This window comes from Leptosomus discolor, chromosome 16 (assembly GCF_034619465.1).
Source record: "Leptosomus discolor isolate bLepDis1 chromosome 16, bLepDis1.hap2, whole genome shotgun sequence".
Lineage (NCBI taxonomy): Eukaryota > Metazoa > Chordata > Aves > Leptosomiformes > Leptosomidae > Leptosomus > Leptosomus discolor.
In genome coordinates, this window is record NC_141406.1 from 9,653,535 (window position 1) to 9,669,674 (window position 16,140).

Sequence of the window (16,140 nt, forward strand, 5' to 3'; positions counted from 1 at the left end):
GCCTCTGAGAAAGAGATATGAGGCCCCGCTGGAAGACGGCCAGTCCAATGAGGGGGTGAATGCTCGAGAGCCTATGCCGGAGGTCTCACCACAGTCAGACAGGCCTTCCAGCCGTATAGCAACCTCCTCCACAAGGAAGAAGAGAAGAGTTCGAGTTGTTGGAGACTCACTCCTAAAGGGAACAGAGGGCCCAGTATGTGGGTTCGGCCCTCACCATAGGGAAGTCTGTAGTCTTCCTGGAGCCCGAATTAGGGATATCGCTAGGAAACTCCCCAACCTCGTGCGGTCATCAGACTACAACCCGCTACTGATCTTCCAGGCAGGAGGGGAGGAAGCTGCATCCCGTAGCCCGAGGGGAATGAAGAGAGACTTCGGGGCCTTGGGACAATTATTGAAAGAGTCTGGCGCGCAAGTTAATTTCTCTTCCCTCCTTCCAGTTGCGGGTGATGACACGGGAAGCAATAGCAGGATCCACGCTGTAAATACCTGGCTCCAGGACTGGGGCTACAGGCCGGGCTCTTGTGTGTTCTTTGATAATGGCTGGTTTTAGAAAACACCAGACCTGATGCTAATACGTGGGAAGGGCTTATCTTGTAGAGGGAAAAGGGTTCTAGGGCAACAATTAGCAGGGCTCGTAGCTAGAGCTTTAAAGTAGATTCGAAGGGGGATGGGGTTGTAGCTGGGTTTGCACCGGTGGGGCACTGTTCTAGTATTAGTGAGGACCGGAAGGCCTGCCATCCCCCTCGGGTGCAGTCGGCGTGCTCAGCTCGCTCCCTGAGATGCCTGTATGCCAGTGCACGCCGCACGGGGAATAAAGAGGAGGAGTCAGGAATCCGTGTCCGGTCAAGGGGTTACGATCTGGTGACAATTACAGAGACATGGTGGGACTGCTCACGTGACTGGAATGCGGTCATGGATGGCCGCGTCCTTTTCGGGAAAGACAGGCCAACAAGGCGAGGAGGTGGAGGTGGCGTTGCTCTTTCCATGAGGGAGCAGCTAGAACGTAGGGAGTTCTGTCCAGGGGTGGATGAGGAGCGGGTTGAGAGTTTGTGGGTGAGAATCAAGGGGCAGGCTAGCATGGGAGATACTGCCGTGGGTGTCTAGTACCGGCCACCCGATCAGGATGAGGAAGTTGATGAGGCCTTCTACAGGCAGCGGACAGCAGCCTGGCATTCACAGGCCCTGGTACTCGTGGGGGATTTTAATTACCCAGATATTTGCTGGGAGACCTACACAGCTAGCCATTCACAGTCCAGGAGGTTCCTCCAGTGCATCGATGAGAACTTCTTGATGCAAATGGTGGATGAGCCAACTAGGAGAGGAGCACTGCTAGAGCAGATCTTATAACAATCTTATCTCACTAGCAAGCAGGGTCTGGTTGAAGCGGTGAAGGTTGAGGGCAGCCCTTGGCTGCAGCCATCATGAGATGGCGGAGTTCAGGATCTTGTGCGGTAGGAAGAGAACACCAAGCAAGATCACAACCTTGGCCTTCAGCAGGGCCAACTTTGGCCTTTTCAAGCAATTGCTAGGGGAAATCCCATGGGGCAGGGTACTAGAAGGTAAAGGGGCCCAAGAGAGTCGGTTTCTATTCAAGGACCACTTTTTCCAGGCTCCAGATCGGAGCATGCCAGTGGGTAGGAAATCAAGAAAGGGAGGCAGGAGACCCACGTGGTTGAACAGGAAACTGATGGGCAAACTCAAGTGGAAGAAGAGAGTCTATAGATCTTGGAAGCAGGGGATGGCCACTTGGGAGGACTATAAGACTGTTGTCAGAGGATGTAGGGAGGCAACTAGGAAAGCTAAGGCCTCCTTGGAGTTAAGCCTTGCAAGGGAGGTCAAGGACAGCAGAAAGGGCTTCTTCAAATACATTGCAGACAAAACTAATGCTAGAGGCAATGTAGGCCCACTGCTGAATGAGGCGGGTGCCCTGGTGACAGAGGATACAGGGAAGGTGGAGCTACTGAACGCCTTCTTTGCCTCTGTCTATGCTGCTGGAGACTGTCCTCAGGAGCTCCAGAGCCCTGAGGCCCCAGAGGAAGTCAGGATAAAGGAGGAGATTGCCTTGATTGATGAGGACTGGGTTAGGGATCAATTAAGCAAGCTGGACATACACAAATGCATGGGCCCTGCTGGGATGCACACGCGGGTGCTGAGGGAGCTGGCACAAGTCATTGCTAGACCACTCTCCATCATCTTTGGTTAGTCGTGGGGAACAAGAGAGGTGCCTGAGGGCTGGAGGAAAGCAAATGTCAGTCCAGTCTTCAAAAAGGGCAAGAAGGAGGACCCGGGTAACTACAGACTGGTCAGCCTCACCTCCATCCCTGGAAAAGTGATGGAACAACTTACCCTCAGTGCTGCCTGTAGGCATATCAAGGATAAGAGAGTCGTTAGGAGCAGTCAACATGGCTTTACCAATGGAAGTCTGATAGCCTTTTATGAAGACATAACCAGGTGGATGGATAGATGATGGTAGTGCAGTGGATGTGGTTTATCTTGATTTCGGTAAAGCACTTGACACTGTCTCCCACAGCATCCTCGCAGCAGAACTGAGGAAGTGTGGTCTGGATGACCGGGTAGTGAGGTGGCTTGTTTAATTGGTTGAAGGAAAGAAGTCAGAGAGCTGTGGTGAATGGGACAGAGTCTAGTTGGAGGCCTGGATCTGGTGGAGTCCCTCAGGGGTGGGTGCTGGGACCAGGACTCTTCGATATATTCGTCAATGACCTGGATGAGGGAACAGAGCACCCTGTCAGGAGGTTTGCTGCTGACACCAAACTGGGAGGAGTGGCTGACACCCCAGGAGGCTGTGCTGCCGTTCAGAAAGACCTGGACAGGCTGGAGAGCTGGGCGGGGAGACATTTAATGAACTACAACAAGGGCAAGTGCAGGGTCTCGCAGCTGGGAAAGAACAACCCCATGTCCCAGTAGAGGTTGGGGACTGAGCTGGTGGAGAATAGCGTAGCGGAAAGGGGCCTGGGGGGCCTGGTGGGCAGCAGGATGACCATGAGCCAGCAATGTGTCCTGGTGGCCAAGAAGGCCAATGGCATCCCGGGGGGTATGAGAAGGGGTGCGGTCAGTAGGTCGAGAGAGGTTCTCCTCCCCCTTCTCCTCTGCCCCGCTGAGAGCCCATCTGGAATAGCGTGTCTAGTTCTGGGCCCCTCAGTTCCAGAAGGACAGGGAACTGCTGGAAAGAGTCCAGCGCAGAGCCACAAAGGTGATGAAGGGGGTGGAACGTCTCCCTTCTGATGAAAGGCTGAGGGAGCTGGGTCTCTTGAGCTTGGAGAAGAGGAGACTGAGGGGTGACCTCATGGATGTTCATAAATACGTAAAGGGCGAGTGTCAGGAGGGTGGAGCCGGGCTCTTCTCGGTGACGTCCAATGACAGGACAAGGGGCAACAAGTGCAAGCTGGAGCACAGAAGATTCCACGTGAACATAAGGGAAAAACTTTTTAATTGTGAGGATGACAGAGCCCTGGAACAGGCTGCCCAGAGAGGTGGTGGAGTCTCCTTCTCTGGAGACGTTCAAAAGTTGCCCGGGCGCGTTCCTGTGTGACCTACTCTAGGTGGTCCTGCTCTGGCAGGGGGCTTGGACTGGATGATCTTTCGAGGTCCCTTGCAACCCCTGACATTCTGTGATCTCTTCTCTCGAAGGTCCCCTGCCAGGAGCACTGGCCCGCTCAGATTTGAAGCTGTCAGCACACGAAATCTTCAGTCTAGCCCTCCTCCTCTTGCCCGTGCCAGGAGCGTCGGCCTGCTGCTTCTCGTGCCTCTGGAGAATCAGCTGGCGCAGCTGCCCGTGGTCCAGCGGCACTTCCACTGCCCAAGAAAATGGCCAGCCGTCACGCACCCCGTCACAGGCCTGACATCCGTGGTGGGGCGGGGGAGGCTGGTTGGGGTTGGCTGGGAAGGACAGGGGTCAGCGGGGGATTGGGCGGGGCAGCCAGGGGGGAACGGGGCATTGGGCGTTGGCTGCGTGGCCACAGCCCCTCCCTCCCACCTCCCCCACTCACAGGCGCCGATGGCGTCGGCGGTGCCGTTCGGGGCGGGGGCCGTCGGGCAGAGCTGGGCGCGATCCATCCCCCAGAGGAGCTCGGTGCCGCCCAGCAGCGGGTGGGCGAAGGGCTGGGCCAGGTGGGAGCCCTCAGCCGATGTGTAGCGCAGGATGGACTCCTGCAGCAGGAGCTCGCGGGTCCTCTTCTCCAGGAGACCTGGGTGGGAGGGAGCACTGTCACGCAGGGCCCCTGCCCCAATCCGCCCCCGCCCGTCTGCTGAGCAGGGGCTCATCCTCTGGCTTCCCCAAGGCGGTGCCGTCCGGCAGCCTGTCTCCCCAGGGGCAAGGGCCCGAGGCCGGCTCCCGCACCCAGAGCCGAGAGGAGGGCTTGGGGCTCCACTGGCATCTTTCTAGAGCCGGCTTGGCTCCCGAGTTGACTGGCAATTTGGCACCCCAGAATTCGCATTAGGGACACCCATGCGTGACGGGGCAGAGGAAAAAACAAGAGCTCAATTAAAACACAGTGCAAGCGGGTGGTGGACACGCAGGGTCCAGGCCATGTGGCAGGGGAAGACGGGCAGCCCCGACCCACCCAGAATCTGCGCCAGGTTGTCTCCAAGCGGCCACGTTATCTTCGTAGCATCACAGCTGGTTTCTTTGAGCAGGGCCTCCACGCCAGATCTGAGCTGGCCCAGCAACTTGCTGCTCTCCTTGTATTTCTTTTCATACATGTTGGCTTCCTTGGTGGTTTCCATTATTTTTGCCTATCAACAAAGGTTTTGACAGGTGTCACCCCAGCCCCCTGCTCTTCCCCCACACCCCAGTGCTGGCCACTTCCAGGCTGGGCACTGGAGACATCCCACCCCATGCTCCCGTCCCTGCAGGGGAAAGGCTCTGCGTAGGGGAGCCCAAGCTCCCCGTGCCGCGCACGAGGCCGCAGGCGCTGGAGAGCCAGGGCTGGCAGGAGCCCTGCAGGCACCCTCTCACCATGCACTGGGAGACAGGGCTGCCAAAGCTAATGCAGGGCCCTTTTCTGCCCACGCCTGTCCAGCCCTTGACCAGAGCAGCGTTCATAGGACCAGACTCCCTGGCACACGTGGCAGGGCCGCGCTGCCCTTGCAGAGGGAAGGCCCGGCCGCCATACCTCCACTTCCTCCAGGCTCTCTTCCGCAGGCTCCTTGTCCACGATGAGGGCTGCAATCCTGCTCTGTGTAAACACAAGCACGAGAGAGGGGTATGGGCTGAGTGCCCACCAGATGTGCCTGACAGAGGCTGGGGACCATCCCTCTGCCCTGGCAGCAGGGACGTCCCACTTGACCCCCCCCCGGGGACCACTGTCACCAGGCCAGGGGGGCAGCTGATGACCTCACAACGGGCAGCCTTTCTCCCTCCAGCCAGCCCCACACATGGCCGAGGCACCTCTTGCCTTTCCTGGATCCTGCAGTCGTTTTGCTGGGTACACGGTGGCAGTATTGAGACCTTTTCAGATCCGAGAATGCCGCCTTCTGGCTCTGGGAGTTCTCTTTTAGCTGCCCCTTTGCATTCCCCTAATCCCGCCCCTGTGGCAGGCTCTGAGCTGGGCTCTTGTGTGATTCCGGACACGTGGGAGAGGAAAAGCCCCAGCCCAGCAGCACCAGCTGAGAAAGGGGAGACGTGAAGGGCCTGGAACAGACCTGCTGGTCGTTGATCCTCTGCTGCATCTTCGCCATCTCCTTGTTGACCTCGATGGCGTAGCTGAAGCAGGAGAACTCCTTCTGATTCTCTGCGACAAAGCTGTCTATCAGCCGGTCGATGTCGCCGTTCTCCGCCTGCTCCAGCAGCTGCTGGTAAACTGGCATCAGGCTCTCGAAGCTCTCTGCTTCTGCTTGCCTCTGCCTGATGCGCTTGGCTGCCTTCAAGGCTGAGGGAGAGAGGGAGCGTCTGGGCTGCGCGTGTCCCCACGGCTGCCCTTGGCAGAGCCTTCCTTCACTCAGAAATTAAGCAAGGAGCTCACAGCCTGCATGGGAATGGGGCAAACACAGTGGCATCCCTCCCCAGCAGGATCAAAGGGGCCACGGCTGCACATGGAGGCGGGTCCCTGCTTCCCCATCCCTCCCTCTCCCCCAAGGGCACCCCAAGACGCAGGGGTTCAGGTGGCCTCCCTTGCTTATCCCTGTTTGTCTGTTTATTCTGTAGGGCAAAGGGTGGCTGAAGGAGCCTGCAGGCAGAGGAGACGTCCTGCCTTTGGGGTGCAGCGCTATAAGCCACCCCTTGCCAACCCTGCGCAGCCCTGGTTTGGGGTCCCCGTTGCACGGCATTTCTCTCATTTGCTACCTTTGTTCTTTTGGGCCTTTTCCTTCAACTCCGAGAGATCTCGCAGTTTGGTGTCCATGAAAGTTTTCATTTCGATCTGCGCCGTGCCAAGGACACGCTTCTGCCTTTCGTGCAGGGCAGCGTCTTTCCTCTGCTTTTCAGTCTCCTCTCTAGTTCTGTTCAGAGTCTCCATCCTGCACGCAGAAAGCAGCAGGTTACACCACGCGTAGTTAGAACGATTTCTCTTCCTGGCCGTCTCCGTGCCTGACCCAGCCAAGCCCCCGTGATGCTGTGCACATTGCCCAGCTCTCATCGCGATGCGGCTGTGTCAGCCCAAGGCCAGCAGCAAGCTGACAGAGCTCTTGGTGGGGTTTTGTACTTGGACACAGCACCCAGCTCCGGCAGCCCGGCTCACTTGGACCAGAGCTGGCTGGCCTCTGCTCCGCATCTGCTGCGTCCCCCTCTGTGGGCTCAGGTGGGACTCAGCGGACAGAGACTGCTCCGCGAGGCAGCTCACCCCATCCCGAGAAACCTCTGGGGCGGGTGGAGTAAATCACCCTGGAGGTACCGGTCTCCCTGCACTGACCAGGCACCCAGCCCTCGGCACCCAGCCCTCGGCACCCAGCCCTCAGCACCCAGCTCTAGACAAGAGCGGAGAATCCTCTCTCTCAAGTTGCCAGCGGTCTCTCTTGTCATCGCTACTCGACGCCGCCATTGCCCACCGGTGCCAAGTTTACCGCAGAGCGTTCGCAAGGCCACGTACCACTCCTCATAGGCTTCTGTGGATTGCTGAAGAGCGCTGTTCATCCTCCTGCGTTGCTTCTCCAGCTTCCTGTGGAGCTTAAAGAAGATGTTGTTCAAAGCAGCTTTCTGTATTTGGAGGCTTTCAATCTCTTCATGCAGCTGCTTGTTTCTGCTCACAGCGGTGTGGAAACGGACAGTGACCTGGGGAGAGAGAAGCAAGGGGTCTGAAGCTGCTGCGGGACTGGGGGGCTCAGGTCTCTGCAGAAAGACCTCGACCAGGGCTGAGACAAACACGGGCCAAGGGATGTGAAGCTGGCCCTGCAGTATCCTCCTCCCTAAGGCTGGAGAGGCAACAGTAGGCCAGGCCGAGACCCGGAGCTGGCATTGTCCAAGGCAAGGTGGCCTCAGGCAGCTCGGCCGTGTCACTAAACAGGCGCAGGCCTTCAGGCTTCTTGGCAAGGCACAAGTGCTGCATTTGGGTCGCCAAGCTCGAAGGAGCCTTGGAGGGGTTCTGGGAGCAACCAGGCCAGGGGAACAAGCCAGGGCCTTTACGCAGCTTGTGGCAACCAAACGCATTTGCACCGTTACCCTTTGTCCTGACCAAAAGGCATGTTGCACACAGGCCCCAGTGCAGCCCCGCACACGGCCGCCAAAGGCCTGCCAAAGGTTTGCTTACGTTGTATAGAGACGTCTCCAGCGTCTCGGCCTGCTTTGGCAGCCGCTCGCTCCTCTTCACGTCCTTCACCTTTGCTGCTCTCCGCTTTTGACTCGCAATCTCTTGTTCCAGCTCTAATATCTGCGCACACAGAGGAAAAAAACCAAAGAAAGTATAATCTCCAGCCCTACGTTCTGGACTCTTGTCAGGCTGTCCTCAGGAGAAGTGAAGAGACATCTCTCGGGTGTCGCTGCTCCTCGATTTGCCACATCTCAGGCAGCACAGCTAAATGTTGCATTTTCAGAAGAACGACAAAAGTCAAGGGAAAAGCAGTGGGATGTTGCGTGACCCCAGGCAGGTGTGTGCCATCCAAGAGGAGCTGCAGAGAACTGTGGGACAGCAAGGCTGAGAGTTGCGCCGTACTTTTCTGGCCAGCGATGCTGACTTGAATGGGAGCCTGGCTCTGTCCCTTAGTCAGTGGCACGTGTCTTTTGCCAGGAGGCAGCATTCTGTTCCGAGGCCTGAAGGAGATGCATTCTGCATCGAGGGGTTTCAGCCACGGGTCTCCCTCTGTGACTCTGCTCTGCTCTACCGTGCTCGGCCAGGGAATGGTTCAGATGCGTTACCTGCTTCTCCAGGGCAGCTAAGAGGGCTTTTCTCTCTCCAATCAGAGAGTCGTGCTTGGATTTGGACTGCAAAAGGCGGTGGAGCTCCGTACGATTCCTCTCATCCAGCATCACGTTCCTCCGGGACGTGATCTGGCTCAGCGTTGATAACACCTCCTTCTGTTCTTGAGCCAGCGACTCTATTTCTTGCCTGTAAAAACAAAACAACAAATAACATGGAGCACATCCCACCTGCAACGCCGGAGCAGGTCCTTGCCCCTCCCCACCTCAGCACCAGGGTCCCCACATCTCTGCCTGGAGGAACTTTCCGGGCACAACGCAGCCGAGCCAAGCTGCACTTACTCCTGGGCCTGCAGCTGACGCCTCGTCTTGGCACCATAGGACCTGTTCTTCTCCCCAGCTCTCCGAAACTGCACCTGCAGTCTCCTGAACTCGCCTTCAGCCAGCTTGTCCTGCTCCTTCTCCGGGAAGGCTGAAAGCTTCTGCCTCAAAGAGAGCGCGCCCTGCTGACACAGAGAGGGAGAGCTCAGTCACTTGAGCAAACCCCACCAGCAGTGGTAGACAGCGGAGCTGGGCACGGGGCAGTGGGTTAATGGCATCGCCACCTCCAGCTCTTCGTCACCACCTTCAGCTCTTCACTGGCACCGAAGATATTCAGTACCCTCCCAAACACTGAGCCACACAAACCAACTCCATGAGCGCTTCTGATCCACTTCAGAGCAAAGGCGGCCAGGCGCTGTGCTCTTGGGTAACCCCCCGCCATGCTAGCACCACTTTCCAGGGCAAGGAGGCGTCAAGACCAGCCAACACCAGGGCAGCTGAGCCGCAGCTAGCACCTCGCATCCAGAACAGGGTGCAGACCTCCAGCAGCGCGGAGGGCAGGTGACGGCACGTTGTCACCACTTTTATCACCCAGCGTGACTGCCGGGACCACGTCAGTCAGAATCAAACCCGCCCCTACTGGGGACATGACATGAAGGAACCCCGCTGACTTTGCCCAGGAGCGGAGCAGGAGCGCTCGCATCCCCAGCTGTGCGAAGGTGACTTGTAGCTGAGAAGTCACTGCCTTACAGGTGAGCACTGCAGCTCTGGCAGTTGCATCCACCACTACCCCCCTGACCTCAGCTGACCCCTGTTGCCCAACCCTGCCTCCCCCAACACCCAGGTCTCACGCCACGGCCTCATCCCCGGCACAGGAGGGCAGGCAGAACGAGCCCCGCCGCAACCCAACGCCTTGCTGGCAAAAGAGAGCCTGGCTCCCCACCGCCTGTCCGGCTCACCCCACCGCGCCACTGATTTCTGCAGGTGAGATCCCCACGGCAGATCCCCCAGAGCGCCTGTCCAGAAATTCAGCTTGGGATCGTGCTTCAGTTTTTACCTTTGAGTCGCTCATTGCTTCCAGCTGTCTCCACCGGTCGCTCTGCAGACAGTTCGGGAAGGGGACGAGGAAGCCTCCGCAGGGCCAGGCCTGCTTTCCAAGGAGAGAAATGAAACCCGGCTAAGGGGGCGGTTGTGGCCCCCGCTTGTCCCTCAGCGCCCGCTCGAGCGTTTGGCACATGAGGAAACCATCACAGGTGGCTGCGCGGTGAATAAAAACAGAGCATTTGTAGTGATGGCATCGCAAAACACGCTCCTCTTGCCGAGTTCAGAAGCAGGGGCAGAACAGATGGCTTGAGCTGTTCCACCCCGTTCGCTACCTGGGTTTTCGTAGAAAGGTCCCCCCGTGCCGACGGCCAGAGCCCCTGCGGAGCACGAGTCGGGGATGTCGCCTGGATTCAGCCCCGGTCTCGCTGCAGCCAGGGAGGGCACTGGGGCCGACCCCGCAGCCCTCACCCCCAAAGAGGGTCGTGTCCCCCCCCAGGCCCGCTGCAGCCCCCTGGTCTTCCCCGTCCCCCCCGACGCTGCTCACCCCACCTCAGGGTGCTGCGGTTCCGCTCCAGCCAGGGGTCGGGACCACGGCGGCAGTGGGGTTTTGCCAAAGATCAGCCCCTGTTTCCAGTGGCAAGCGCAGGAGAGGCGAGAGCCCGGCAGGGAGCTGCTGTCCGGTCGCTGTCCTGTCCTGCACTGCCCCGGGCTCTGTGGAACACGCACTGACCCTGATGTCACCACTGTGTCGTCACAATGGGGTGGGGGCGGGTTGTCCGTGGGGACCGTTGCCAAGGAGGATCTAGCGACTACAGGGTGGCCAGGGTGGACTAAAAGGGGACTCTCTTCATCCAAGCAATGCTCAACTGGCTGATGGAGGGGGCCAGTCTGATCCTGCCCCCCGAGACCCTGCATCCCTGCAGATCCCTCTGCAACAAAAGGAAATCCTGAAAAACAACCAAGCGACCCCTTCATCTCAAATGTCGTTCTTCTTCTTCCTGCTGGTAACATTAGCAAAAAAACCCAACCAACCCAGAACGCAATAGTTTGAACCCATCCTGGTGCTCAGCAAAGTATGAATTTAACAAGTTTATCCTTCACACGCGCGGCTGATGGACCAGGATGGGTTGGGGATATTTCTCCCAAATCCTGCCAAAACAAATCCCACATGGAACTAAAGAGTTAACCCACGGCAGGGAGGATGTTTGTCTCCTTATGGGATTTAGTAGCCCCTTCACCTCCCCAGGTTGGTAGAGCAGGTAGGTGTTTGAGATGTCAAGCCAGCCATCAGGAAGTGGCTGTTTGTGCTCGGCTGATGTTTGAGAGTCAGCGAAACCACCTGAAAGAGGAGGCAGCCACCTCGCAATCTGACGATGCATCCTCGACTAGCCGGTGGACTGGCACAAATGATCCATAAAGCAGGGCAGGAGATTGAGATTAGACATTAGGAAGAAGTTCTTCACTACAAGGGCGGTGAGGCACCGGCACAGGTTGCCCAGGGAAGCTGTGGCTGCCCCCTCCCTGGCAGTGCTCAAGGCCAGGCTGGATGGGGCTGGGAGCGACCTGGTCTGGTGGAATGTGGGAGGATATTTATGAAATAAGGGACATGTGAACAATCCAGCCTTTCCAGAGAACCTGAGCTGGGACGTACCGGAACTGCTGAAAGCATGAACAACTTGCGGTGCAGGGGGCATGAACATCTTACAGGTGCAGGAGAAGAGACAGCCGCCATTAATGACGCAGTTTTAATTTCTCGAAGAAGATGGGTGTGAACATTTGTGAACGTGACTTGAACGTGACTCGCAATGTGGCCAATCAGGTAGGACTATGGGCTGTTATTTGCGATGAAGCCAATCAGTATTTATTGGGTGTGGTCGAGGGTTATAAATTGCACTGGAAACACGGAAATAAAGGTTCACTTGTTAGATCACATTGATCGTGTCAGTGTCCTCACGCAGCTCCCGCAGGTGGAAGGTGTCCCTACCCATGGCAGGGGGTTGGAACGAGATGGTCGTCGCCGAGGGGAGCTGCCCGCAGCCGGCCGAGCCCGCACCGGAGCGGCAGATGTCAGCGCACAGCGGCTTTTCCTGAGGGAAGGAGATGCCAGGGCCGCGGAGCGGCTCGCCTGGAGCCGGCAGCTCTCGTGGGAGACGCGGGCGAGACCTGGCCGTTGCCAGAACATCGCCGCCCTCCCTGACGCCTGGAAAAAGCGGCCTGGGGAGCGCTGCGACCAGAGTGTGCCGCGGCAGCCCCAGCAGCTGGTGGTGTGGGCAGCTGTGGTGGCAACCCGGGCAAGACCTGTTGGATGCAATGTGGCGAGCCAGGCAGAGGTCGCAGGTAAACCTGCAGGTGTCCAGGTCACAGGCTGCAGGGAATGCCACAGCCTCTCGCTGGCGGCGGGGGGCAGCCACGAGTACGGCCGGGTGCGGTGGGAGCGGGTAGACGATCTGCTCGGCCGAGTGGCCCAGCTGCACGACGAGGCTGCGAGGTTACAAGTGAAATGAAAAGGCTTCGGAGCATTAGGGAGGCTGAAGTGGAGACAGGCCGGTGGAACCAGGCTCTGCCCTCCCTACAACAGAAAGGGGGGCACCCACCAGAGCGCACCCAGGAAACAGGGGCCCCTGTATCCTGCCCCTGTCAGGGGGAAGACAGAAGCCTAAATGAAAGAAGTGAGCGGAGGCAAGTTGCCTGCAAGCGCCCTCCTTGCCTGCCTCACCTCCCCGGGTGCCTCTGAGAAAGAGATATGAGGCCCCGCTGGAAGACGGCCAGTCCAATGAGGGGGTGAATGCTCGAGAGCCTATGCCGGAGGTCTCACCACAGTCAGACAGGCCTTCCAGCCGTATAGCAACCTCCTCCACAAGGAAGAAGAGAAGAGTTCGAGTTGTTGGAGACTCACTCCTAAAGGGAACAGAGGGCCCAGTATGTGGGTTCGGCCCTCACCATAGGGAAGTCTGTAGTCTTCCTGGAGCCCGAATTAGGGATATCGCTAGGAAACTCCCCAACCTCGTGCGGTCATCAGACTACAACCCGCTACTGATCTTCCAGGCAGGAGGGGAGGAAGCTGCATCCCGTAGCCCGAGGGGAATGAAGAGAGACTTCGGGGCCTTGGGACAATTATTGAAAGAGTCTGGCGCGCAAGTTAATTTCTCTTCCCTCCTTCCAGTTGCGGGTGATGACACGGGAAGCAATAGCAGGATCCACGCTGTAAATACCTGGCTCCAGGACTGGGGCTACAGGCCGGGCTCTTGTGTGTTCTTTGATAATGGCTGGTTTTAGAAAACACCAGACCTGATGCTAATACGTGGGAAGGGCTTATCTTGTAGAGGGAAAAGGGTTCTAGGGCAACAATTAGCAGGGCTCGTAGCTAGAGCTTTAAAGTAGATTCGAAGGGGGATGGGGTTGTAGCTGGGTTTGCACCGGTGGGGCACTGTTCTAGTATTAGTGAGGACCGGAAGGCCTGCCATCCCCCTCGGGTGCAGTCGGCGTGCTCAGCTCGCTCCCTGAGATGCCTGTATGCCAGTGCACGCCGCACGGGGAATAAAGAGGAGGAGTCAGGAATCCGTGTCCGGTCAAGGGGTTACGATCTGGTGACAATTACAGAGACATGGTGGGACTGCTCACGTGACTGGAATGCGGTCATGGATGGCCGCGTCCTTTTCGGGAAAGACAGGCCAACAAGGCGAGGAGGTGGAGGTGGCGTTGCTCTTTCCATGAGGGAGCAGCTAGAACGTAGGGAGTTCTGTCCAGGGGTGGATGAGGAGCGGGTTGAGAGTTTGTGGGTGAGAATCAAGGGGCAGGCTAGCATGGGAGATACTGCCGTGGGTGTCTAGTACCGGCCACCCGATCAGGATGAGGAAGTTGATGAGGCCTTCTACAGGCAGCGGACAGCAGCCTGGCATTCACAGGCCCTGGTACTCGTGGGGGATTTTAATTACCCAGATATTTGCTGGGAGACCTACACAGCTAGCCATTCACAGTCCAGGAGGTTCCTCCAGTGCATCGATGAGAACTTCTTGATGCAAATGGTGGATGAGCCAACTAGGAGAGGAGCACTGCTAGAGCAGATCTTATAACAATCTTATCTCACTAGCAAGCAGGGTCTGGTTGAAGCGGTGAAGGTTGAGGGCAGCCCTTGGCTGCAGCCATCATGAGATGGCGGAGTTCAGGATCTTGTGCGGTAGGAAGAGAACACCAAGCAAGATCACAACCTTGGCCTTCAGCAGGGCCAACTTTGGCCTTTTCAAGCAATTGCTAGGGGAAATCCCATGGGGCAGGGTACTAGAAGGTAAAGGGGCCCAAGAGAGTCGGTTTCTATTCAAGGACCACTTTTTCCAGGCTCCAGATCGGAGCATGCCAGTGGGTAGGAAATCAAGAAAGGGAGGCAGGAGACCCACGTGGTTGAACAGGAAACTGATGGGCAAACTCAAGTGGAAGAAGAGAGTCTATAGATCTTGGAAGCAGGGGATGGCCACTTGGGAGGACTATAAGACTGTTGTCAGAGGATGTAGGGAGGCAACTAGGAAAGCTAAGGCCTCCTTGGAGTTAAGCCTTGCAAGGGAGGTCAAGGACAGCAGAAAGGGCTTCTTCAAATACATTGCAGACAAAACTAATGCTAGAGGCAATGTAGGCCCACTGCTGAATGAGGCGGGTGCCCTGGTGACAGAGGATACAGGGAAGGTGGAGCTACTGAACGCCTTCTTTGCCTCTGTCTATGCTGCTGGAGACTGTCCTCAGGAGCTCCAGAGCCCTGAGGCCCCAGAGGAAGTCAGGATAAAGGAGGAGATTGCCTTGATTGATGAGGACTGGGTTAGGGATCAATTAAGCAAGCTGGACATACACAAATGCATGGGCCCTGCTGGGATGCACACGCGGGTGCTGAGGGAGCTGGCACAAGTCATTGCTAGACCACTCTCCATTATCTTTGGTTAGTCGTGGGGAACAGGAGAGGTGCCTGAGGGCTGGAGGAAAGCAAATGTCAGTCCAGTCTTCAAAAAGGGCAAGAAGGAGGACCCGGGTAACTACAGACTGGTCAGCCTCACCTCCATCCCTGGAAAAGTGATGGAACAACTTACCCTCAGTGCTGCCTGTAGGCATATCAAGGATAAGAGAGTCGTTAGGAGCAGTCAACATGGCTTTACCAATGGAAGTCTGATAGCCTTTTATGAAGACGTAACCAGGTGGATGGATAGATGATGGTAGTGCAGTGGATGTGGTTTATCTTGATTTCGGTAAAGCACTTGACACTGTCTCCCACAGCATCCTCGCAGCAGAACTGAGGAAGTGTGGTCTGGATGACCGGGTAGTGAGGTGGCTTGTTTAATTGGTTGAAGGAAAGAAGTCAGAGAGCTGTGGTGAATGGGACAGAGTCTAGTTGGAGGCCTGGATCTGGTGGAGTCCCTCAGGGGTGGGTGCTGGGACCAGGACTCTTCGATATATTCGTCAATGACCTGGATGAGGGAACAGAGCACCCTGTCAGGAGGTTTGCTGCTGACACCAAACTGGGAGGAGTGGCTGACACCCCAGGAGGCTGTGCTGCCGTTCAGAAAGACCTGGACAGGCTGGAGAGCTGGGCGGGGAGACATTTAATGAACTACAACAAGGGCAAGTGCAGGGTCTCGCAGCTGGGAAAGAACAACCCCATGTCCCAGTAGAGGTTGGGGACTGAGCTGGTGGAGAATAGCGTAGCGGAAAGGGGCCTGGGGGGCCTGGTGGGCAGCAGGATGACCATGAGCCAGCAATGTGTCCTGGTGGCCAAGAAGGCCAATGGCATCCCGGGGGGTATGAGAAGGGGTGCGGTCAGTAGGTCGAGAGAGGTTCTCCTCCCCCTTCTCCTCTGCCCCGCTGAGAGCCCATCTGGAATAGCGTGTCCAGTTCTGGGCCCCTCAGTTCCAGAAGGACAGGGAACTGCTGGAAAGAGTCCAGCGCAGAGCCACAAAGGTGATGAAGGGGGTGGAACGTCTCCCTTCTGATGAAAGGCTGAGGGAGCTGGGTCTCTTGAGCTTGGAGAAGAGGAGACTGAGGGGTGACCTCATGGATGTTCATAAATACGTAAAGGGCGAGTGTCAGGAGGGTGGAGCCGGGCTCTTCTCGGTGACGTCCAATGACAGGACAAGGGGCAACAAGTGCAAGCTGGAGCACAGAAGATTCCACGTGAACATAAGGGAAAAACTTTTTAATTGTGAGGATGACAGAGCCCTGGAACAGGCTGCCCAGAGAGGTGGTGGAGTCTCCTTCTCTGGAGACGTTCAAAAGTTGCCCGGGCGCGTTCCTGTGTGACCTACTCTAGGTGGTCCTGCTCTGGCAGGGGGCTTGGACTGGATGATCTTTCGAGGTCCCTTGCAACCCCTGACATTCTGTGATCTCTTCTCTCGAAGGTCCCCTGCCAGGAGCACTGGCCCGCTCAGATTTGAAGCTGTCAGCACACGAAATCTTCAGTCTAGCCCTCCTCCTCTTGCCCGTGCCAGGAGCGT

At 57.3% G+C, this 16,140-nt stretch overlaps 1 protein-coding gene across 1 annotated transcript; it reads right to left on the reverse strand.

Annotated features, from left to right (window-relative positions):
* Window positions 1–5,535: 5,535 nt before the first annotated feature.
* On the reverse strand, window positions 5,536–9,068 carry LOC147414325 (uncharacterized). Its single transcript, XM_086474002.1, has 7 exons — window positions 8,931–9,068; window positions 8,648–8,835; window positions 8,306–8,495; window positions 7,278–7,820; window positions 7,044–7,225; window positions 6,302–6,474; window positions 5,536–5,888 (listed from the first exon to the last, which is right to left on the reverse strand). Exons 1-7 carry the CDS (start codon window positions 9,066–9,068, stop codon window positions 5,536–5,538), a joined length of 1,767 nt encoding a protein of 588 aa, XP_086330128.1.
* Window positions 9,069–16,140: the final 7,072 nt, after the last annotated feature.